A 24,458-nucleotide genomic window follows, 5' to 3' on the forward strand; every position below is an offset into this window, starting at 1 on the left:
TTTTCTTATTGAAAAAAATACATTTCTTCAAAAAAAAAATGGGAATTTTGCTAAAATTTGAGGAGATTGTCCCTAAAACTCGTCAATATCTTGAATTTCATCAACCTGACGCAAAACCTGTATTCAGATGATCGAATGGTATTGTATTCAGCGTTTAATTCATGGAAAAAGATTTAAAATTGGTTGAACAAAACGCAATATATTTGAATTTTAGTAAATTACATATTTTAAAAAATTGCAAAACTCGATATTGAGCTGAAACTCAAAAACTGTTCTACTTAATATTTGTTGAAGGTCTGTTTCGAAATCAGCACTAAATTGTGCTTCAAAAATTTTGAACGTTGACAGTAGTTCACGACTTTCGTTTTATTTTGTAAACTTGTGTTACAAGTGGTAGTCGAAATACGCGTATCTGTCAAAGGATAAGCAACATTGGGCGGAATTGAAAGGTACGAAACTGATTACACTCATTCGAACAGAAACTCACTTTTTTTCAAAAAAAAAAAAATCGTTTCTTTCATACACACTTAATCTCGAAATTTGATCTCGGTTAAGTGAAATAACGAGCTCGATCGGTATAGCTCATTTTTGCTGAACTATCTTTAAAACTTGACAGATCATCAAACATATTTCATCCAAATTAACGAAATTCGGTTATTTACGTGATTAGTGAATCTCGGTAAAATATTTTGCCCCAGTTTTCGGCAATCTAACTATTTTGCTGAACTTCTGTTTATTAAAGTGTTTAGACCTTTGTCCAAAGTAAAAATTAAAATCCTACTTAGAAAGTTTATTTATTGTTTTACTTCTTCTTATTATAAATCAGGAATAAAAATAATCATTTACTGAAATGTTCGGTATTGCATTGCCGAACTGCTCGTCAAAATTTGACAGCTGAGCTTTCTCCTAGTTTGCAGCCCAGTCGGCAATCTGAACTTTTTCCGAGATTTTTGCCCAGCTCTCAGCTGTTGCATTCTCGGCAATTTATTTTGCTGACCTCGGCGAAATAAATTAAGTGTGCACTTAGCCTGCCATGTCCAAACATCTAAACTAAAGCAGTTTATTAATATTCTGCCGAGTAGTTAAAATATATTTTTAGATTTCTGTCAATAAACATAAAGCCTGTCCAGGCGACCACATCAGACAAACTTTTTCAAACTCAAGCCGTTATTGTTGGTGACTATGTTGAGCCTCTTGCTGCCGGAATTGGGCCAACTTACGGGCCCATCAAGGCCTGATGAAAAATCCCTCAAAGAATCTGGTTGGTAGGTAGGCAGCACCCAAATCAACAACTTTCGGTCATCAAAATATCCCTGCGCTGGCCGTTGTCGTTCACAGATGACAACGCGACGACGACGCGCGCAACAACTTGCCCCCAAAGTTTTACAACAAAAAAATTCATCCTATATTTCCGGTGGCATCCGGTTCCAGCTCAATAACTTTTCGTAATTTGAAGGCGGTGGTGGCCGGGGATCTTTACGACAGGATCATAACGCTGCCGTTGCGTTGTTGGTTGTTGGCGGCATCAAGCCAGGGAAGCTACTCATCCCGTCATGGTTAATTTATTTGAAAAGTGTGCTAGCAAAATGGGGTCAAGAGGAAGTTATTTTCGGGTATTACGTGCAGAAACGATAAATCAAAATGATTTTCGATTGAAACTTTTGAACTTCCGTTTTCGCTATGAGAAGTAAACGAAATACTTAGAAAATTACCGGGGTTACCCTGGAATAAGATTAAGCACAAGATTCGCCGTGCCTAAAATTAAAACTGAGACAAGGAATAAGAACAGAAAAAGAATGTTGAACATATGCTGGGAAAATGCAAAAAGCTTACGTGACCTGATTGTCTGTGCCGAATTTCATACGAACTTGTTATAACCCAAATTGTTTGAAAGTCGTTCGTCGTTCTTCTGAACAATCACGACAAGTTGATGTGCATGACGGTAGGAGAATGTTCCGATGAAATATACAGCAGCTTCTGCAAGTAATGCCACTCTGTCGCTTTTGGCTCGAGTCCAAATAAGAGACATTTCGGGCCTTACGTTCCACATCCACATCCTTCAGTGCGTCCGCTCTTCCAGATGGAAAATTAAATTCCTCCCTAATAAATCACATGCTTTCTTTCATTACGGCAGCGATAGGTACTCACCGAACAGCAGCAGCAGGAAGTCCGACACGGCCAAATTGAACAGATAGTAATTGGTAGCCGTGTGCATCGACCGATTCTTGGCAATCACAATACAGATGGCCAGGTTTCCCACGATGCCAACCACAAAGATAAAACAGTAAAAGATGGTAATGGGCAGTATGATGCAGATGGAATCGGCTTTGGTGCCAAAGGTTTCATTCATCATTTCGTCGCCGACGCCGCCGCCGCCACCGCCTCCGGATGAGTCGTTGATCGAAACGACGCCGACGGCCGGCTGCTGCTGGAGCAGAACGTCCAGCACGCTGTTGGTTCCATTGTGGGTTGTTGCCCAATCACCACCGTCGTCCTGATCGGTTGCCGTGACGAAGCTGGTGCTCGAGGCTGCCGTTACCATGGCCAAATAGATCAGGGAACGGTTGACGATGGTTCCGCCATCGGTTGGCACCTGCTGCAGCTCCATCATAATGGGCCTGACCCAGCACCAGCAGCAGCACCGGGATGGGGAAGATGGGTGGTACGGTTGGGCGTATTTCCTTCTTCCGGGAGGAGCTGTGGGGGTTGGAGAGTTGATTATGCGCAGGAAAAGGTTCGGTTGCTAATCAAGCACTCCGCTCGGTGCCATCACGGTGAAGCATTCTGAAAGAAATAGAAACGAACAGGGAAAATAGGAATGGTTTAGAAGCCTAATGGAAAAATAATGAATTTGGGGTGGCAACTTAAGATGAAAGCAACTTGCTAACAGAGTGTGTCACTGCTCTAAACAAGTGTAGCACAAGGTGGATTTGAGGTTTAACCTTCCTTAGTCCTTTAAAAATGGTCACAAATAAGACCTTGGGGTCGTTTTCGACCCCAAACTTTGAATAACCAGCAAAACGGTGGCTTGTCATATTTTGATTCTCTTTGGTTCAAATAAAGCACTTGTCTAATTTTGCTTCGATTAAAAAAGTCGCATTAGGTGATTTTTTTTTATTGCCGTACGGGTTTGGGCCGAAGGACCTCAGATTTTCATGAAACTTTTTCCATAGGCAGGGCTCATGGATACATGAACAAAAAAATTGGAAAAAATCAGGGTCGTTTATTTCCTCGGAAAACTAAGCATCGTAGGAACAAAGTTTCTTTTTAGAAAATGAAAGCAAATTTTCTTGGAAATTTTAAAAAATATGAACTGGAAAACTTTTACAAAGTTTTCCACAGTTGAGAAAATTCATAAAGAAAACCCGGAAAAACTATGCCCGAACTCGCGGAAAATTTTCAAAGAAAACATTTTTGAGAAGGTTATTTCATAAGCTTTGATCGCTGAAATTTTTGGAATGCACTTTTTTTTTCGTTCCTAAGTTATGGCCAATTTTGTGGAAATGGCCATAACTCAGGAAAGAAAAAAAATTCCATTCCAAAAATTTTTACGATCAAAGCTTATAAAACCACCTTCTCAAAAACATTTTTTTGAAAATTTTCCGCGAATTCGGGCAAAGTTTTCCGGCTTTTCTTATTGAGCTTTCTCAACGTTGGAGAATTTTGTGGAAAACTTTATCCCCTTCATATTTTTTTTTAGATTTCTGAGAAATTTTGCTTGCGTTTTCATTAAAAAACTTTGTTTCTGCTTTGTTCTTGAGTTATGATTTTTTCAAAAAAAAAAAAAAAAAAAAACGGCTGATATGACACATTTGGACATTTTCAAACAAAATTGGCTTTTTGCTTGAGTTATGATTTTTCAAAGTAAGGTCCACCGGGGCAAGATGAAACACGAAGTTCTGAAATAGATTTAAGTACAGTTTGGAAATTTATCCTTCGCTAAAAGATTGTTTGAATCAAAAACTATGTGTTATGCCGATCAAACTGTTTATCATAATTAGAAAACATCATGTTAACCCGCTGTTTCATCTTGCCCCACCCGTTTCAACTTGCCCCGGTGTACCTTAAGTAATGTCAGGGGAAAACAAAAAAAATCCACCTGAGTTTTCCGGGAAATAAGCGACCCTGAATTTTCTCATTTTTTTTTGTTCATATATCTTTGCAGTCATTCCACAGAAAAACGATATAGTGCATCTCCGATTGTCGTGAAACTTGGTGGGCTTGTAGTACTTCGGAAATAATTAGACCAGTATTTTTTATTTCGTCATTAGGGTGACCAATTTTCATATAGGATGGTCCAAAAAATAAAGGTTTTTTTAAATTAAAAAATTTCAAAAAATCATAACTTTTGAACCAGTTGACCGATTTTTAACTTCTTTTTTTTTGTTCGAAAGATATTGAATTGTAGTTTTCAGAAAAAATATGTTAAAGGGGCTAAAATGTAGAGAGTACTACAAAATATGCAAATATATAAGTTTTTTCACGTTTTCATGGTCTCGGGACCAAAGAGGTACCTTGGTTTTATATTTTTATCAGAAAATTCAGAAAATTTGGCTTAACATATCAAAAAATCAGAAATGTATGTTGTTTTGTTTTTGAGATATGATTTTTTGAATATAGAGAGTCATGAAGAAGTTTCAGGAATGAGTTTTTTGAGGAATATCCGAAAGAGTTCCTGGAAATATGTCTGAAGCACTTCCCAACAAAATCTCCAGTATTTCTGTGAGTAATTTCTCTGAAAGCTTTTCCGTAGGAAGTCAAGAACCACCTGGAAGAATTCTGGCATGGGCTCCAAGACTCCAGGAGAAACATACTAACGGATTTTCCAAAGGAATTCGTAAAGGATCCCTCGAAAGAACTCCTGAGGAAATTTCTTATGAATTTCAAGAAGAAATCTGTGAAGAATTTCTAATAGGAATCCCAGAAGGCGGAGGAATCCCTCAAAACATCTTCAAGAGAAACCGCTGACGGATTTTCTAGAAAGATTTCTGAAGAAATTTCTGAAACATTTTTTGGAGAAATCCCTAAAAAAATCCAAAAAGAATCCATGTAAAACTTCCTGGATGAATCAATTAAGAAACTTCTGCAGAAATCCTAAAGGAATACATGGAGGAATCCCCTAAAGAATTGCAGAGGAATTCGTTCAAGAAATTCAATGAGTAATAGCTCAAAGACTTCCAGAAGGAATCCCTTAAGAGTTCTTGTAGGAGTTACTGAAGGAATACCCGAATTTTGCTGAATTTCTGAATTAGATTCTGGAGAAATCCTGAAAGGAGTTTTTGGAGAAATCACTAATGGAATTTTTGGAAAAATCCTTATAGAAATTGCAAAAGAAATCCCTGGAGAAGTTCCAGGAGAAATCTTTGAAATTTTTCCAGTAATATCTGGAGAAATCCCTGAAGAAATTCCAAGAGGAACCCTCGACGAATCTCGCAAAGGAAATCCCTGAAACAGTTCCTAGGGGAATCTCTGAAGTAGTTCTAGGAAGAATCTTTCTCAGTTACAGGAGGTTTTTTTTCAATCTTCCGAAGAATTCCAGAAAAAATCTATGAGCACATTCTACGGGCCCCGTATCATCAATACTCAATTTTCAAAGTTGAAATTTGGCATATTTCACATTTTTATAACATTCTACGCTACTCTTGTCGTCCAAAAATGTATTCTACATGATATTAATGTGGCAATACATATTTATTGAACGACGGTTAAGATTAACAACAAAATCGTGATTTTAAGGCATTTAGACCCACTACTCATCAAAGCTGCCGTATTTTAAACGCCAACGCACTGATTTTTCAAAAATCTTCCATGATTAACCGATGAATGTATGTAGATTTTTTAGCATACAAAGAATTTTAATTGTAATACATTACAACTATGAGGTATGGTTGGACAAAGTATAGGTTTTTCAAGCGTTGTAACGTCACGGAAAATCAACCTTTATGAAATTTATTCAAACTCGGAACAAGTTTCGAATTTGAAATTTTGTATGGTCTTTGTACTCTAGAATATCTTTCAAATGAGATTAAAACGAAGGAAATCGGTTCACTGACGCCTGAGTTTCACCTGGTTGAAGTTTGCGTTGTAACGTCACGAAAAAAAGTTCTGTGGAAAAGACAAAATTTCTCTGGCTTAGACGACTTCTGCAGGTAGTCAGGTAGACAAAGGTAGTTCTATATTCCAAACCAATTTCTTTCTCGTTGTGTATGAGCCCTTTTTCAAGGTATCATTCATACATTGCGTACCACTAAGTCCCTTTCACTAACTACGAAGACTCTTGAGACCCGGGGGATTTGATGTTTGACCAACATCTACGCTCTATTCAAATTCCAAAAATGGTTTAAATTGTGATTGTACTGCGATCTTGTAAAAATGCCACTGAAGCCGATCATTTATATGATATCAGAGCCAAACAGACGAAACACTGACAAAATTACCGTCTCGTATATCTCAGGGTATTGATAACTTGTTAGGTTGGTCAAAGACTTACAGTTGATGGATAGTATGGTTTAAAGTTCCACAAAAAAGCGGCGCTAGAGAACTTACAAATTCCGAATTCCATGTATCTCAGGACCCCGATTACTTGGAAAGACGGTTTCTTCGGCAAAATCTGGTGAGTCATGAACTTGCAGTGGATTTACCATTTGATGCGAGATTTCGCCACTAGAAGACGCTAGTTTCCATTTTGCAAAAGCTGGCAAATGATTAGAATTTCTCAAAAAGTATTCTACAAACTTTTTTCACTTTGGACATATTGTATTCGAATCAAATGGTAATTAAAGACCAACATATTACTCATAAATGTTCAAAAATTGATTTGATTTGTTTCACTTGGTCCCGAGATACAAAAGTTAATAAATTGTGCTGGGTGAGTGCGACTGGAAAATTTGTTACTTCCGGAAAAATTGGCTTTCTCAGTCTTGGACTATTCAAAACGGTGAGTTTTGCTTTGCCCGACGTTTCGGCTCTTTTATTGGGCCCAATAAAAGAGCCGAAACGTCGGGCAAAGCAAAACTCACCGTTTTGAATAGTCCAAGACTGAGAAAGCCAATTTTTCCGAAAGTTAATAAAACGACAGTCAAAAAGATGTATTCTGCTTGAAGTACTCCATCTTCGTGTAGAGCTAACCAATCAAGTCCAAATTTGTAGCATTTACAGATAACAAGATGAGGAACTATCAGTCAAAATTTGAAAATTTTTAAAGTTACGGCTTGTTGAATGTTTTCAAGATAATTAATAAAATTGGTATGCTTTTGTAAATTTGCAACTAGCGCCACGGTGCGGCAGAAATCAAAACAAAACGGCTATTAAACTGAAAGTTCTTGATCGACCAAACAACTTTACCGAAGCAACAATATTTCTAATTATTCAGGATCCTGAGATAAACGAAACTAAAAATGTGTATACAGTCAGGTTTTTTTTACGCGGGGGATACGTACCGCGTAAAAAAACTCAGTTTACAATCCTAAAAACCGCGTAAAAAAAGTCTCACCATTTCTCGACGTTTCATGCAAAAATAAGACGATGATTTTTTTTTGTATGAAAAAAAAACCTGACTGTACCTGCTACCGCCTCCTAGTGGAAGGATTTGAAATTATACGGTCCATCAATTTAAAGTTCTTGACCAGCCAAACAACTTTGTCGAGGACACCAACTGTCTAAATAATAAGGATCTTGAAATACAGGGGAGACTGAGGAGACTTGATCCCTGGGGAGGCTTGTTCCCCCATGTTTTCTTGGAATCAAAAACAGTTTTCTTTTAACATATATTTTTCCAAAACTACGTCTGGACAAAAGATTATGTTTTTGCTACAAGTGATTTAAATTGTGCATTTCACTATTTTTTTAACGACTGACAGTTTGTTTTCAGTCCTTCAGAAATCTTTTCAAAAATTCCACAAAGTCTCAATAACTTTGTGAAAAATGAACCAAATCGTGTCAAAATTCCACAGCACATAGTTGAAATAAAGTACTATCAAACTTTTTTATCCAACTAAGATTTTTATAAACATGTTTTAGGTAATTTAGGGTCTGTGTCAATTGGCGAATTAAAATTAATTTTTACTTAAATTTGACAGTTCAACACTTAAACTTGACAGTTTTCCTAAGGAAATAATTATCGAACTGTCAAGTTTAAGTAAAAATTAATTTTAATTCGCCAATTGACACAGATCCTTAGCTGAGTATATACAATATTGATATGGGGAGACTTGATCCTTCGAGGATTACACACACATTATATGTTTGAAAAATAAAATTCTATTTGGAACCCTCGATTTACTTGGAATTTTAGTATATTCAATGATAAAATGTGTCAGATAATTATTATTTTAATACACATCATGAAAAGAGGGATCACGTCTCCCCATTTTGAAAATACGGCATATTCTTGAAAATTTAAGGAAATCGTTCAATTTGAAATATATTATATTCGTAGAAAATACAAGAAAACTTGAAAATAAAATAAATAGGAAGCTTCTGAAGTTATTTTCCCTAAAAATTAACCATGTGCTTAAAAGGGGATCACGTGTCACCCATTTTTGTAGAATGCATCATACGACATGTCCCAAAAACACAGTTTTGAAAACTTCAGTAATACATTCAAGCCTTTCTGTTGTGTATAAACTTGAAATAGATGCTTACCTGTCATTCTGTACGAAAATCAGATCTATTTTTAGTTTTAATTAAAGTTACAGGCAAATCAAGAAAAAGGGATCAAGTCTACCCAGTCTCCCCTATGGAATGGAAATTATGTCAGTGTTACGTCTGTCTTTGATATCACAAGAATCACCGACTCATATATCTCAGGACCCTGATTACTTAGAAAGTTATTTAACTTTTTAAGTATCTTCAGTTTAAAAGTCGTTTGGTGTAAGATTGTACTTGCCTAGTGGTAGTTGATATTTTGGAAAACCATGCACATTATATTTATTTTTAAAAGAAAAGTTGGAACTTTTTAAAAAGTGCCCAAAAATTTACAAATTTTGACTGCTAGTTTCTCAATTAGTCAAAACTTGTAGGAAAGTTTTTGAGAAATCATTTGGAAACTATTACAAACTTTTAATTAGCATCGGCCAGTGGCGAAATCTCACGTCAAATGGTAAATTAGCTGTAAGTCTTTGATTTATCAAACAACTTTTGTCTCTGAGATCTCAGAAGTTGTTCTTAGGGTCCTAAGTGGTATGCAGATCCTCTGGTGTGCTTTTGATTCAATAAATTCTCTCAAACAAATTAAAGCATTTTCACTTGAATAGATGACATTGCAAAGATTATTGAAGAAATGTTTATCCCGGCGGCGTGATGAGTGATATGCTGAAAAATCTAAATATCTGGCGCTGTGAAGTAATGGATCTCAGCGCGCTAGTCTTTGGGACAAAACTATAAGAATATGGGTGGTACTAAACCGAAGATGGGTGCCGGTGTCATTAACCTTTATGAAGCAATATTCATACTACTGATAGCAATAACTTGGCCCTCCGAGCCATTTATCACAAAACGGATTTTCAACAGCATAAAGATCCCCTGATTATTCTGATTCTAACATGATGTGCATTTTCGTGACGTTACAACGCGAGCAGAACCCTGTTTGAAACTGAACGGGCGTTGTAACGTCACGAAATGTAAAATTATCCAAAAACAAATCCAAAATTTATATGTTTTATTTCATTGAATTGAAGAACCAACCAATAAATTTCAATGGTAGAAAAAAAAATAGAATATCATTAAAATCCGAGCAGATTTTCTAAGATGTTGGTAGCGCGGTAGAGAGGGTCGGATTCTAGCGCGTTGTAACGTCACGCTACAAATACGCATTTGAAACACATTTTTCTAATGCAAACTAAATGTTCAATAGGTCAAACACATCAGAAATTTTACAAGGAATCCGAAAATGAAAAAAATATTTTGAGGTTTATAATCGTTTTCATGAGTTACAGTGGAAAATCTGACTGCGAATGCGTCAAAACGTTGTTACGTCACGGTAGAATTTGTCATGAAGTATTCCAAGTAAATACTCCTTAAGGAATCCTTGAAAACATCCTGGAGAAATGCCTGAAACACTTCCTGGTGAATCAATGAAGAAACTCCTGAAGAAATCTCTGAAGGAATAACTGGAGGAGGAATTCTAGAAGTAAATATTCTAGAAGAAAATATGCAACTTCCAAAAGAAATTCTCGGTAGAAATCCCAAGGGAACTCCCGGTGGAATCTAGGAAGGATCTGTGCGGGAGAGCTTCTACAGGTATTCACGGAGGAATTTCCAGTGGACTTTCTGATTGGGCACAAAAAAAAATACGGCGGAGCTCTTAGGGAAATAAGAGTGGAACTCCTAGAGCAATTTCCAGTGGTGCTTCTGAAGGAAGGTGAAACTCTTGGAGGAAGTCCTAGTGAAACTTGTGTAATTACTACAGGAACTCCTAGTGAAACTTTCAGAAACATTCCCGTTGGAACTCTCAACAGGAATTTCCGGTAGATCTCCTAGAGAATATCCCGGTACTTCTGTGGGTTTTTGCGGTGGAACTTCTATAAGAACTCTCGGTGAACTTTTGCAGGCGTACGCGATGAAACTTTCAAGGCTACAGGGATTCTTGGTTTCTCCTGAGGGAATTCCTGATCAAACTTCTAGAGGAACTCCATTTTCGATAATACGTAACACACACACTCTTTGAAGGCTTCCTTCCTTTAATCATAGGCTGTTCTTTCAAGTTATACTGTTATATGGAAGTTACATGCCATGAAAAATTTTCATCCTCTTTTTTATTGTTTCTGTGGAAATTCTTTTTAGAATTCCCTCGGTAATGTCTTTGGCAATTGATTCGGGAAAGACTCTGGGAATTTCTTTGCAAATTCATTTGCTAAATTTTGGTTAATTCTTTTGGAATTCCTTCAGCATTTTTTTTTCGAGAATTTCTTCGATTGTTAGTTTGGGTTTTTGCCTTTCTCGTACACCAAGGTGTACCGAAAGGCTATATGTTCACTCCAAAAACGAAAATTTGATAGAGCCTCCGGAGGGGTCAAGTCTTATATACCAATCGACTCAGCTCGACGAATTGAGGTGATGTCTGTGTGTGTGTATGTGTGTGTGTGTATGTGTGTGTACAAAAAAACTCACATCACTTTTTGGCAGTAAACCTCAACCGATTTTATTGACCGATGGTTCATTCGACGCGAAATCTGGTCCCATTGTTTCCTATTGAAAATGGTTCAGATCGGCCCAGCCGTTCCGGAGTTATGGCCATTTAGGTGTTCCGGACCGGTACCCCAGGAAGGGGTCAGATATGAAAACGCTACAAACTCATCCATGCGGCACATCAAACTACGGCATTTTCGATAACTTGATGAATGGTAAGCAGAAAAATAGTCTTAGACCATATCTGAACCGGTAGTGTCCCGGAACCGGTTCCGGGTGTCCCGCCGGAAGTGACCAAACATAAAAGTGAACTAAACCCATGCATGCGACATATCTAACCGCGGCTTTTTCGATAACGTGGTGAACAGTAAGCACGAAAACATTCTCAGACCATATCGGAACCGGTAGTGTTCCGGAACCGGTTGCAAATGTCCCGCCGGAAGTGACCAAGTATTAAAGTTAACCAAACCCATGCATGCGACATATCAAATAGTGTCTTTTTTGATATCCTGATGAACAGTAAGCAGGATAATATTCTCAGACCATATCTGAACCGGTTGTGTCCCGGAACCGGTTCCGGGTGTCCCGTCGGAAGTGGCCAAATATAAAATTGAAATAAAACCATGCATGTGACATATCAAACCACAGCTTTTTCGATAACCCGATGAACAGTTAGCAGGAAAGCGTTCTCAGACCATATCGGAACCGGTTCCAGATGTTCCGCCGGAGGTGGCATAGTATAAAAGTTAATTAAACCCATGCAAGGGACATATCACATCGTGGATTTTTTGATATCCTGATGGACAGTAAGCAGGAAAATATTTTCAGAACATATCTAGATCGGTTGTGATCCAGAACCGGTTCCGGGTGTCCCGCCGGAAATGGCCAAATATAAGAGGGAACCAAACCCATGCAAGCGACACATCAAATCGCGGATTTTAAGGCATCTTGATTTAACAAAAAAAAAAGTTTCCGGCCATATTGGGGACAACCGGTAGTGTTCCGCAACCGATTACGGTTGCCCCATCGGAAGTGGTCAAATGTAAAGGAGAACCAAACCCATAAATTCGACACATTTAATGACTTTTTAGGTAAGCTGATGAACGGTTAACAAAAAAATCATAGACCATACTTTGGAAAACCAATAGTGTGCCGAAACCGGTTCCAGGTGCCCCGACGGAAGTGGTCAAATGTAGAGTGCCTCGCCGGAACTGGCGAAATGCACGAATGAACCAAACCCATACATGCATTACATCAATTTGCGACTTTTTAGGAGAACTGATTAATAATTTGCATGAAACTAGTCTAAGACCACATCAGGGACAATCGGTAAATGGTAAAATGTGAACCGAAAGTTGTTGTTGTGAAATTGAATCAAATCCATGCGTGTCGTACCATAAAACCACGCTGATTCGACAATGATTGCTGTCAAATTACTTGTGTAAACTTTCGATTCGATGTTAGTTTATCGTTATTTTAGTTTTGTTTAGATTGTATGATTTGTTTTTGAACACAAATCCTACAGATATTGTGGTGGTACGAATTGATAGCTTGTACATTTTACGATTGTTGGCTTCCGAGGTTCACTGCGGTTGATCACCAAACGGATCAGGTGTCGGAATGCATCAAATTAGAACTTTCGGAAGTAGCAGCTGCACGAGGAGCCGCTGCGGGTGTAAGTAACATCACAATATCGTATCATTAGTATTTACAGTGTATTACACTGAGACATTTGATCATTTATTTAATTCAACAAATTTTGAATGAGCGGGGTACAAGTTAAAAAGTGTCTTATTAAAGAGTGATGAATACGCGGGGTTTGACAGTACATCAAATAGCCGCTTTTTTGATAACTTCTTCTTCTTCTTTATAGCTCGACGTTCACATTGGAACTTGGCCTGCCTCTCTTCTACTTAGTGTTCTTTAGAGCACTTCCACAGTTAATAATTGAAGGGTTTTCTTTGCCCGCCATTGCATGAATTTGTATATTGTGAGGCAAGTTCAATGATACACTATGCTCAGGAAGTCGAAAAAATGTTCCCGACCGGAACGGGAATCAAACCCGCCGTTTCCGGATTGGCGATTCATAGCCTTAAGCACTAGGCCAACTGCAGACCCTTTTTTGATAACACGATGATCGATTCGTAAGAACATATCCTCAGACCATATTTTAGACAACCGGTAGTGTCCCGAAACTAGTTCTGGGTGTCCCACTAGAAGTGGTCAAATGTAAAAGTGATTTGTACCCATGCATAAGATAAATCAAATAGTGTTTTTTTTTGGTAACCTGATGTACGTTAGCAATGATATTGCCTCAGACTATATTTGGGAGACCCGGTGGTGCTCCGGAACCTGTTCCGGAAAGTAACCAAATGTACCATGCGACACATCACATCACGGCTTTTTTAATAACCTGAGGAACGGTTAACTAGAAAATAGGCTCATACCACATTAGAGACTACTGGTAGGGTTACACAACCAGCGTTTGATGCTTCGCTGGAACTACGAAAGTAAATAAAATCAATGCAAGCGATAAATATGTGTAAGAGAACAAAATCTTGACATATTAAACCCACATACAAACAGACGTCTCACTATACTCACTACGTTCTTGTTTTTAACGGTCAATAAAATATAACCTAGAATGTGCAAAAAAAAACTTTATCGAAGACCGCAAAGTGATCTGTGAATGTGTAAAAAGTTATATCTTAGCTTGTTAGTATCGTCTTGATATTGATCAGCTCCCAATGTTAGTGAAGGTACTCAAGCAGTCAACTGAAAAATCTGATATTATTCAGCTCTGCTTTTACGCTGAACACAACGTCGGAGTATGTGCCATCAATAAGTTTTAAGTCAATAGGACAGATCGGTGAAGTACTAGATTTGTAGTAATGAGCTGAATTTTTGTATGGTGAGAAGGTCGATTATCCGTTTCTGCTATGAAATGGTGCAAAAAGCGTGGGTATTATGATTCCTTGCCTAATTTGATGCTGTTTGAGCAAAAGTTTGGGCAACAGTGTTGTTGTTTTCTCCATTTCTTGCAAGATAAACAACATAGTAATCCAAAGTTTTGCTCAAACAGCATCAAATTAGGCAAAGATGCATAATACCCACGCTTTTTGCACCATTTCATTGCAGAAACGGAGAATTGACCTTCTCACCATACAAAAATTCAGCTCATTACTACAAATCTAGTACTACACCGAACGTGCCCCATTCATTGATGGCTTTGATAAAATGCTTGCTTTTCTTAAAAAATATCAGGATTCAGGAACACTTTGACTTACGTCGACGGAAAGATTAATTTGGTTTTTTTTATTTATGTTGTTTGGAATTCCTTTGTGTACATCTTTGAGAAATGTTTCTGAAATACTTTCGTTAGTTCCTTTACAATATTCTCTTTCTTTTGAAATTATTATGAGAATTTTTTAGCTAACTTCTTCGTAAATTCTTCGGTAATGCTATTGAGATTTTCTGCTACAGTTTTATGTTTCATTGCATATGAAATTTGTTTGAAAATTTCTTCATGAGTTTTATCAGCACTTCCTTCGAAATTTGCTTAGACATTTTTTTGGGAACTTCTTTAGTAATTCCTTCGGCAGTTCTTTTGGCAATACCTTTTGGGATACCTATGAAAAAAAAAAAATCAAATTCAGAGTTTCCTTCGAGGATTACTTGTGGTATTTGTCTGGCAATGTTTTTAGAAAAAAAAGTTTGATAACTGCTTTGGAAATACCTTGAACAATGCTTGGATGAAGCCTGTAAAGCCTCAAAGAGTACTTCTTGGCATCCTCTTGTCAGGCCCGTTCGCATCCCTAAAACCCTTCCCCCCGCGCACGGTCTATTCAGGGAATCCTCAACAATCTTGTCTTTCTTTTGTGAATGCTTTCTGTAATTTTTATGAGAGTTCATTAGGCTATTTCTAATCTTCAGTAATACTTTTTAGAATTTCTGTTCTTCGGGAATTCCTTCGACATTTCAAATGAAACTTGGGTTGAAATTTTCTTCAGCAATCTCATCGGCAATTTCTTTTGAAATTTGCTTGATCATTTCCTTTGGCAACTTCTTCAAAAGTTACTTCCGCAGTTTTTTGGCAATACCAATTGGGAATCCTACGGGAGTTTCTTCAGCAATTCCTTCAATAATTACTTCTGGAATTTCAGTGGTATTGTGTTTGGAAACTCGATAGGAAATTCCTCAATCAATTCTTTGGGAAATCCTTTCCGAAATTCCTTCGCCATTCTCCTTCCACATTTATCCAGGAAGTCCTTCTGCGGTTCCCCCAGATGATTTTTGTTTTGTTTTGGGTTTCCTCCAAAGTCTTTCTAGGATACCATCAGGAGTTCCTTCAAGGATTCTTCAAGGTGTTTCTTCTGGATATCCCGCTGAATCGTTTTTTTTTGTATTTTTTTTTTCAAGAATTTCTTTCTTGTTTTTGGGATTTCTCGAATAGTTCATTTTGGCAATCATCCAGTAGTAGAGTTCTTCAGGTGTTTCTTCGGGAAATTCTCCAGGAGTTACTTCTTGAATTCTTCTAGAATTCTTCTAGAATTCCTTCTGATAATTTTCCAGAACCTCTTCTGGTAGCCCTCACGGAGGTCCTTCTGAAAAACTTCCAGGAGCTCTGTCTGAAAATCCTTCAGATGTGCCTTACTGAACACCCTCCAGGAGTTTCTTGTGAGAACCTTTTTTTATTTTTATTTGAGAATTTAATTTAAACTTTAGCTAATTCTACACAACTTGCTGGAACCTTCTAGTTTAGTTTGGTTTAGTTTAGTTTAGTAGTTTAGTTCCTTTTAGAAATTGTAAAAGCGTTCTTCCTTTAAATCCTTCAGGGATCTTGTTTGAATTCTTGTGGGCAGGATTTCCTTCTGGAGTTCCCTATGGGAATCTTTCTGGTGCTTTTTACCTGAAATTTTAAGTAGCATTTCTTTCTAGGAACTCGAATTTCGCGCCAACTCGACCAGCAGCACCCTCTCAGAATCGAACGAAACTTTGTGGGCATAAACAATAGGTCTTTCTAAGCAACTTTGCATATTTTGTTTTTCGAAATTTTTCAAGAGTAACATTTGAAGAGGGCCTAATTTTTTTTCATAGATTTTTTTCAAATCGATGTAACTCAAAAATGACAAGACCTACAAAAAAGTGTTGTATGGCGGACTATCGTGAAATTCCATGAAGTTTTTTAGAAAAATATCCAAAAAATACGAAATAAATTCCTACACTGAAAAATCAAAATTTTAAAAATTGAAATCGATATTACAAAAAAACATATGTTTTTAAATCGATGATTTTTTTTCTGGAGAAAGGTATTTCAATTACCTACATTTTCTCCAAACAATGTTGCTGTGACATATAAAAGGGAAAAAAGTTTTTCTAACAAAAACTTTTTTCATGTCTACATTGAGTGAATATTTTTCATCGTGTTTCATGGCAACATGGCCATATATAGGTTCAGCAGCCTCTCATCAACCAATGAAACTTTATGGAAGTTCAAAAAATTGTTTAAGAAACAACTTTGCATAATCTAATATTTATCTAGACTAACATTTGAAAAGGGCGTTTTGGAGTGACCCACACTTATATGAAAAACATAAAAATTAAAAAATGCCAAGCCTTACCTCCTGCATCAGTTGTTTTGGATTCCCAGAAGCTACGTTCAGCATTTGAGCGAAATCGATTTAGTCTAAGGGGTGATACACAAATTATGTCACGCAAAATTCGACCTTCTTCAACCCCATTCTCCTCTATGTCACGCTTTGTGTATGGGACCTCACGATTGATTATATGGGTCGTCACGTTCTGCAAACCCCCCTCCCCTCCTAAAGCGTGACGTAATTTGTGCATGGCCCCTAATGGGGCGCTCAACGAGCATGAAGTTTGTATGTGAAAACTTGGCCAAATGTATGCAGAAATCTTAAGCTTTTGATTTTTACCGCTAGGTGGCGCTGCAAGTGTTCAATTAATAAAAAAAATAATTAAAAACCTTAGCTATTCTTGCAGGTGACGATATGCCAAACAACTTTATCGAAGACCGCAAAGTGATCCGAAGCCTGTTAAAAATTTATACTCTAGGTAAAGTGAGGTGAAACATTATTGTCGTTTTTCCAATACATGTAAAGAAATACCAATAATGAAATCCCAATGCTTCGTCTCACTGACGGATCACTTACGGGTCTTCAACAAAGTTGTTTGGCATATAGTGACCTACAATAATACCAATGTGTTTATTAATTGAACGCTTACAGCGCCACCTAGCGGCAAAAATCAAAAGCTTAAGATTTCTGCATACATTTGGCCAAGTTTTCCCATACAAACTTCAAGCTTGTTGAGCGCCCCATTAGGGGCCATGCACAAATTACGTCACGCTTTAGAAGGGGAGGGGGCGAGGTTTTGCAGAACGTGACGACCCATACAAACAGGGGTGAGGTCCCATATAAAAAGCGTGACATAGAGGGGAGGGGAGGGGGGTTGAAAAAGGACGTATTTTGCGTGACATAATTTGTGTATCCCCCCTTAGACTAACTCGTTTTCGCTCAAATGCTGAACGTAGCTCCTGGGAGTCCAAAACAATCGATATAGGAGGTAAGACTTGTCATTTTTCGAATTTTATGTTTTTCATATAAGTGTGGGCCACCCTAATACGCCCTTTTCAAATGGTAGTCTAGATAAATGTTAGATTATGCAAAATTGCTTCTTCAACAATTTTTTAAACATCCATAAAGTTTCATTGGTTGATGAGAGGCTACTGAACCTATATATGGCCATGTTTACACGAAACACGATGAAAAATATTCACTCAATGTGGACATGATAAAAGTTTTTGTTAGAAAAACTTTTTTCCCTTAAATATGTCACAGCAATATTGTTTGAAGAAAATGTAGGTAATTGAAATACCTTTCTCCAGAAAAAAATTCATCGATTTAAAAACATAGGGTTTTTTGTAATATCGATTTAAATTTTTAAAACCTTTATTTTTCAGTGTAGGAATTTATTTCATATTTTTTGGATATTTTTCTAAAAAACTTCATGGAATTTCACGATAGTCCGCCATACAACACTTTTTTGTAGGTCTTGTCATTTTTGAGTTACATCGATTTGAAAAATATCTATGAAAAAAAATTAGGCCCTCTTCAAATGTTACTCTTGAAAAAATTCGAAAAACAAAATATGCAAAGTTGCTTAGAAATACCTATTGTTTATGCCCACAAAGTTTCGTTCGATTCTGAGAGGGTGCTGCCAGCCCCATAGAAGGGTTGGCGCGAAATTCGTCCTCTCTGAAAGTATGGTCCGGAGAATATCCTCGAGTTAATTTTCGAAAAATATCCTTAAATGCTTTTCAGAATTCTTTCTGAAGTTTTTTTTGAGAATATCTTTGTCATTTCTCATAAAATTTGTTTTGGAAATTGGGTCAGGAATTTAATCAGCAACTCCTTATAAATATGCCTACACGATTCCACTGGGAACTTCTTCGGTAATTCCTTCCGCAGTTCTTTTGGCAATACCTTTGGGGATACCTGCGGAAATTCCTTCAGCAAATCCTTCGAGGATTGCTTTTGGAATTTCTCAGACATTCGTCTTTAAAAAATCGTTTGGTAATTCCTCAAAGAATTCCTTCGGGATTCTCCACTCACTTCTTCTTGACGTGATGTCTTCACTGCAACAAAACCTGTTTCATAGCTTAATGTTCTATGAGCACCTCAATGATCATTTTGCATGTTTATTACCGAATTATATTCCAAACAAATAACCGTAAAAATACAAAAAAAAAACAAAAAGTGCCTAAAGGAATTACTGAACAAATTTCAAAAGACGGCTGATGCAATTGCCAAGCGAATTTCTGGAGGAAGCGAATTTTGCATTTTTCTAGGAGTTCCATCCTCCAGGAAATCAAGCGGAGGTTCCTCTAGCTTTTTTCCCGGGGATTACTCCAAAGCTTTTCTTTTTTTTTATCTGTTGTGAATGCCGGGCAACTCACTGGAACAATCCGTTCCCAGCCATCTTAGCAAACTACAGTAGAATCACTTGGCATAATACGGAACCTCACGGTGATGTCGACTTGCTCCGCCAACAGTCCACTCGTCAATGAGGCAGCATCACACTGACGACGACCCCGTCATGGTGCTGGCTGTCACTGATGCTTGCTAGGGGAAATACACGCATGGGGAATGCTACTCAGCTTTGTTCATACCCCACATCTGTATTAACGAAATTTTTAGCCCTAGGCTAGGGAATCTCGGGACCCACGCTTTACTTCCCTTCCGAAGGAAGAACTCACTTTTTGCGAGTTTGACGGGAGTGGGATTCGATACCAGGATCCCAGCTTTTCTGGGAATCCATCGGGAGTATCTTTTAGGATTCTCCACAGAGGCATTCTTCTGGATATCCTTCAGAATTGTTTTCGGAATTTCTCCTGGAATTATAACTGGGATATTTTAAAGATTTCCTTCTGGGAATCCTCCAGTGATCCATTCTGGGAAATCTTAAGGAGTTTCTTCTCGCGTTCCTCTAGAATTTTCTTCTGGTTATTCTCCGGAATTTCTTCCTCCTGCAAATCTTCCAAGTCTCGAAGTCCTCCAGAAGTGCTTGCTTAAAAATTCATCCGGATTTTTTTTTGTGATAATCGTTCATTAGCTCCTTTTTGGAATCGTAAAGGAGTTCTTTCTACGAATACGGCAGGATTTTGTTTTGAATTCTTCTGAGCAGGGTTTCCTTCTGGATTTCCTTATGGGACTCTTTCTGGAGGTTTTTTTTTCAGGAATCTTACAGGAGTTTTTTCTAGGACCTCTCTGAGGGAGTTCCTGGAAATTGTCCACTAGTTAATTTTCTGAGAATCTCTTGACTAATCCTCTAAGAGATGCTTCTGGAATTCCTCTAGGAGCTGAGGAAGAAGTCTCAATACTGAATATTTGGATGAATCCCCCTAAATTTGGAGGAACACCTAGAGTAAACCCTTGTAGGAATCCCTGAAAGAACATCTTCTTCGATTCCCCAGATGGATTTCTGGAGGAATACCCAGAAGGAGATCCTGTAGTAATCTGAAGATGGAATTTCTGGAAAAGTCCCTAGTAGATCTTTTGGGACATCAGATGTATTGGAGGAATCACCCGAAGGAGTTTCTTGGTGAAATAACCGAACAGTACGAACATGTTAAATCAAATTCGATTCAGTTTTTATTGACGACGATTTGTATTTTATGACCCGTCTTAAAACGTGATGAGAAAACATTTTCAACGAAGTCGAAAAATCCTGCATTGGAAATTATTTGGTGACAAGGCGTTGTATGAGATAGTCAACAGTATTGAAGTTTCTCGCATCGATGCGGATGATATGTGTCGCGATCCAATATATGGAAATATTAAATGACACACATCGGAGCAAAATATCCCACTTAATACGTAATAATTGGCATGGCTGCTTGGTGACGCACAGAAAAGTTCTCAACGCCATCGGAATCGCAGTTCCGACAAATAAATGCCAAAGTCTGCCACCGACAGTAATTCTCCCCAGTTTCGGCATGGATTTCTTGAAACCGGTGGGTATTTGTATTAATCAATCGATCACAAGTTTAACCATCTCGAACTCGAACTATCCAAAGTTTCGGTTGGTAACCAAGTAATCAAGTCGCACAAATCTCACCGTCGTCGTCGTCATCATCACCACCGCAATCACTCTCCTCTGCAGATGTGATGAGTATTTAGCAGAACTGTTTAACTTCGTTCAATATAAAACTTTTCCACCCGATGACCAGATTAGGTAATAGCACTTCAAAGATCTGCAGTTGGCTTCTGGCGAATTTGTGCCACGAGCATAGAGTTTGCTTACGGTCGATATTGGTCGAATTGCCATCCGCAGCCACTCACTGACTGACTGGAGGAAATCCTAAGAAAATTGTCGTCTTTTCAGTTGGGAACATTTTCCTATGCGGCATGTTTATTGCTTGGCTGAAGATTGTGGACGTGTTGGTTTTTCTCTGCTCAGTTATTGATGCGGACATTTATTCAGAAACAGCTGACTTTGGTTAGTAGACGTGCTATTTGATGTCCTTCCATATGTTCTTCGATTCTTCACGTCGTCTAGTTTATGATTTTTGCTCTTATCGTTCAGTCTAAATTGTGATTTTCGACAGAGAGTTCGTCGTCTTCTAGTCTTCTATTCTTCTAGTATTCTAGACTTCTTATTTTCTGGTCTTCTATTCTTCTAGTCTTCTTGTGTTCTAGTCTTCTAGTTTTCTAGTCTTCTAGTCTTCTGGTCTTCAAGTCTTCTAGTATTCTAATCTTCTAGTCTTCTGGTCTTCTAGTCTTCTAGTCTTCTGGTCTTCTTTTCTCCTAGTCTTCTAGTCTTCTAGTCTTCTAGTCTTCTAGTCTTCTAGTTTTCTAGTCTTCTAGTTTTCTAGTCTTCTAGTCTTCTAGTTTTCTAGTCTTCTAGTCATCTAGTCTTCTAGTTTTCTAGTCTTCTAGTCTTCTAGTCTTCTAGTCCTTTAGTCTTCTAGTCTTCTAGTCTTCTAGTCTTCTAGTCTTCTAGTCTTCTAGTCTTCTAGTCTTCTAGTATTCTAGTCTTCTAGTCTTCTAGTTTTCTAGTCTTCTAGTCTTCTAGTCTTCTAGTCTTCTAGTCTTCTAGTCTTCTAGTATTCTAGTCTTCTAGTCTTCTAGTCTTCTAGTCTTCTAGTCTTCTAGTCTTCTAGTCTTCTAGTCTTCTAGTCTTCTAGTCTTCTAGTCTTCTAGTCTTCTAGTCTTCTAGTCTTCTAGTCTTCTAGTCTTCTAGTCTTCTAGTCTTCTAGTCTTCTAGTCTTCTAGTCTTCTAGTCTTCTAGTCTTCTAGTCACCTAGTCTTCTAGTCTTCTAGCCTTCTAGTTTTCTAGTCTTCTAGTCTTCTAGTCTTCTAGTTTTCTAGTCTTCTAGTTTTCTAGTCTTCTAGTCATCTAGTCTTCTAGTTTTCTAGTCTTCTAGTCGTCTAGTCGTCTAGTCCTCTAGTTTTCTAGTCTTCTAGTCTTCTAGTCTTCCAGACTTCTGGTCTTCTAGTCTTCTAGTCTTCTAGTCTTCTAGTCTTCTAGTCTTCTAGTCCTCTAGTCTTCTAGTCTTCTAGTCTTCTAGTCTTCTAGTCTTCTAGTCTTCTAGTCTTCTAGTCGTCTAGTCTTCTAGTCTTCTAGTCTTCTAGTCTTCTAGTCTTCTAGTCTTCTAGTCTTCTAGTCTTCTAGTCTTCTAGTCTTCTAGTCTTCTAGTCTTCTAATCTTCTAGTCTTCTAGTCTACTAGTCTTCTAGTCTTCTAGTTTTCTAGTCTTCTAGTCTTCTAGTCTTCTAGTTTTCTAGTCTTCTAGTTTTCTAGTCTTCTAGTCATCTAGTCTTCTAGTTTTCTAGTCTTCTAGTCGTCTAGTCGTCTAGTCCTCTAGTTTTCTAGTCTTCTAGTCTTCTAGTCTTCCAGACTTCTGGTCTTCTAGTCTTCTAGTCTTCTAGTCTTCTAGTCTTCTAGTCTTCTAGTCTTCTAGTCTTCTAGTCCTCTAGTCTTCTAGTCTTCTAGTATTCTAGTCTTCTAGTCTTCTAGTCTTCTAGTCTTCTAGTCATCTAGTCTTCTAGTTTTCTAGTCTTCTAGTCGTCTAGTCGTCTAGTCCTCTAGTTTTCTAGTCTTCTAGTCTTCTAGTCTTCCAGACTTCTGGTCTTCTAGTCTTCTAGTCTTCTAGTCTTCTAGTCTTCTAGTCTTCTAGTCTTCTAGTCTTCTAGTCTTCTAGTCTTCTAGTCTTCTAGTCTTCTAGTCTTCTAGTCTTCTAGTCTTCTAGTCTTCTAGTCTTCTAGTCTTCTAGTCTTCTAGTCCTTTAGTCTTCTAGTCTTCTAGTCTTCTAGTCTTCTAGTCTTCTAGTCTTCTAGTCTTCTAGTCTTCTAGTCTTCTAGTCTTCTAGTCTTCTAGTTTTCTAGTCTTCTAGTCTTCTAGTTTTCTAGTCTTCTAGTTTTCTAGTCTTCTAGTCATCTAGTCTTCTAGTTTTCTAGTCTTCTAGTCGTCTAGTCGTCTAGTCCTCTAGTTTTCTAGTCTTCCAGACTTCTGGTCTTCTAGTCTTCTAGTCTTCTAGTCTTCTAGTCTTCTAGTCTTCTAGTCTTCTAGTCTTCTAGTCTTCTAGTCTTCTAGTCTTCTAGTCTTCTAGTCCTCTAGTCTTCTAGTCTTCTAGTATTCTAGTCTTCTAGTCTTCTAGTCTTCTAGTCTTCTAGTCTTCTAGTCTTCTAGTCTTCTAGTCTTCTAGTCTTCTAGTCTTCTAGTATTCTAGTCTTCTAGTCTTCTAGTCTTCTAGTCTTCTAGTCTTCTAGTCTTCTAGTCTTCTAGTCTTCTAGTCTTCCAGTCTTCTAGTCTTCTAGTCTTCTAGTCTTCTAGTCTTCTAGTCTTCTAGTCTTCTAGTCTTCTAGTCCTTTAGTCTTCTAGTCTTCTAGTCTTCTAGTCTTCTAGTCTTCTAGTCTTCTAGTCTTCTAGTCTTCTAGTCTTCTAGTCTTCTAGTCTTCTAGTCTTCTAGTCTTCTAGTCTTCTAGTCTTCTAGTCTTCTAGTCTTCTAGTCTTCAAGTCTTCTAGTCTTCTAGTTTTCTAGTCTTCTAGTCTTCTAGTCTTCTAGTTTTCTAGTCTTCTAGTTTTCTAGTCTTCTAGTCATCTAGTCATCTAGTTTTCTAGTCTTCTAGTCGTCTAGTCGTCTAGTCCTCTAGTTTTCTAGTCTTCTAGTCTTCTAGTCTTCCAGACTTCTGGTCTTCTAGTCTTCTAGTCTTCTAGTCTTCTAGTCTTCTAGTCTTCTAGTCTTCTAGTCTTCTAGTCCTCTAGTCTTCTAGTCTTCTAGTATTCTAGTCTTCTAGTCTTCTAGTCTTCTAGTCCTCTAGTCTTCTAGTCTTCTAGTCTTCTAGTCTTCTAGTCTTCTAGTCTTCTAATCTTCTAGTCTTCTAGTCTTCTAGTCTTCTAGTCTTCTAGTCTTCTAGTCTTCTAGTCTTCTAGTCTTCTAGTCTTCTAGTCTTCTAGTCTTCTAGTCTTCTAGTCTTCTAGTCTTCTAGTCTTCTAGTCTTCTAGTCTTCTAGTCTTCTAGTCCTTTAGTCTTCTAGTCTTCTAGTCTTCTAGTCTTCTAGTCTTCTAGTCCTTTAGTCTTCTAGTCTTCTAGTCTTCTAGTCTTCTAGTCTTCTAGTCTTCTAGTCTTCTAGTCTTCTAGTCTTCTAGTCTTCTAGTCTTCTAGTCTTCTAGTCTTCTAGTCTTCTAGTCTTCTAGTCTTCTAGTCTTCTAGTCTTCTAGTCATCTAGTCTTCTAGTCTTCTAGTCTTCTAGTCTTCTAGTCTTCTAGTCTTCTAGTCTTCTAGTCTTCTAGTCTTCTAGTCTTCTA

General features: G+C 37.7%; 1 protein-coding gene across 1 annotated transcript in view; it reads right to left on the reverse strand.

Moving 5' to 3' along the window:
• Positions 1-24,458, reverse strand: part of LOC109622669 (pyrokinin-1 receptor-like) — a 339,959-nt gene that overhangs the window by 101,729 nt on the left and 213,772 nt on the right. Inside the window, exon 2 of the mRNA XM_062860304.1 lies at positions 2,149-2,784. Coding sequence (XP_062716288.1) covers positions 2,149-2,611 — 463 coding nt within the window. The 5' untranslated portion in view covers positions 2,612-2,784. The remainder of the gene's footprint in view (positions 1-2,148; positions 2,785-24,458) is intronic.

Source organism: Aedes albopictus, chromosome 1 (assembly GCF_035046485.1).
Source record: "Aedes albopictus strain Foshan chromosome 1, AalbF5, whole genome shotgun sequence".
NCBI classification, from domain to species: Eukaryota; Metazoa; Arthropoda; class Insecta; order Diptera; family Culicidae; genus Aedes; species Aedes albopictus.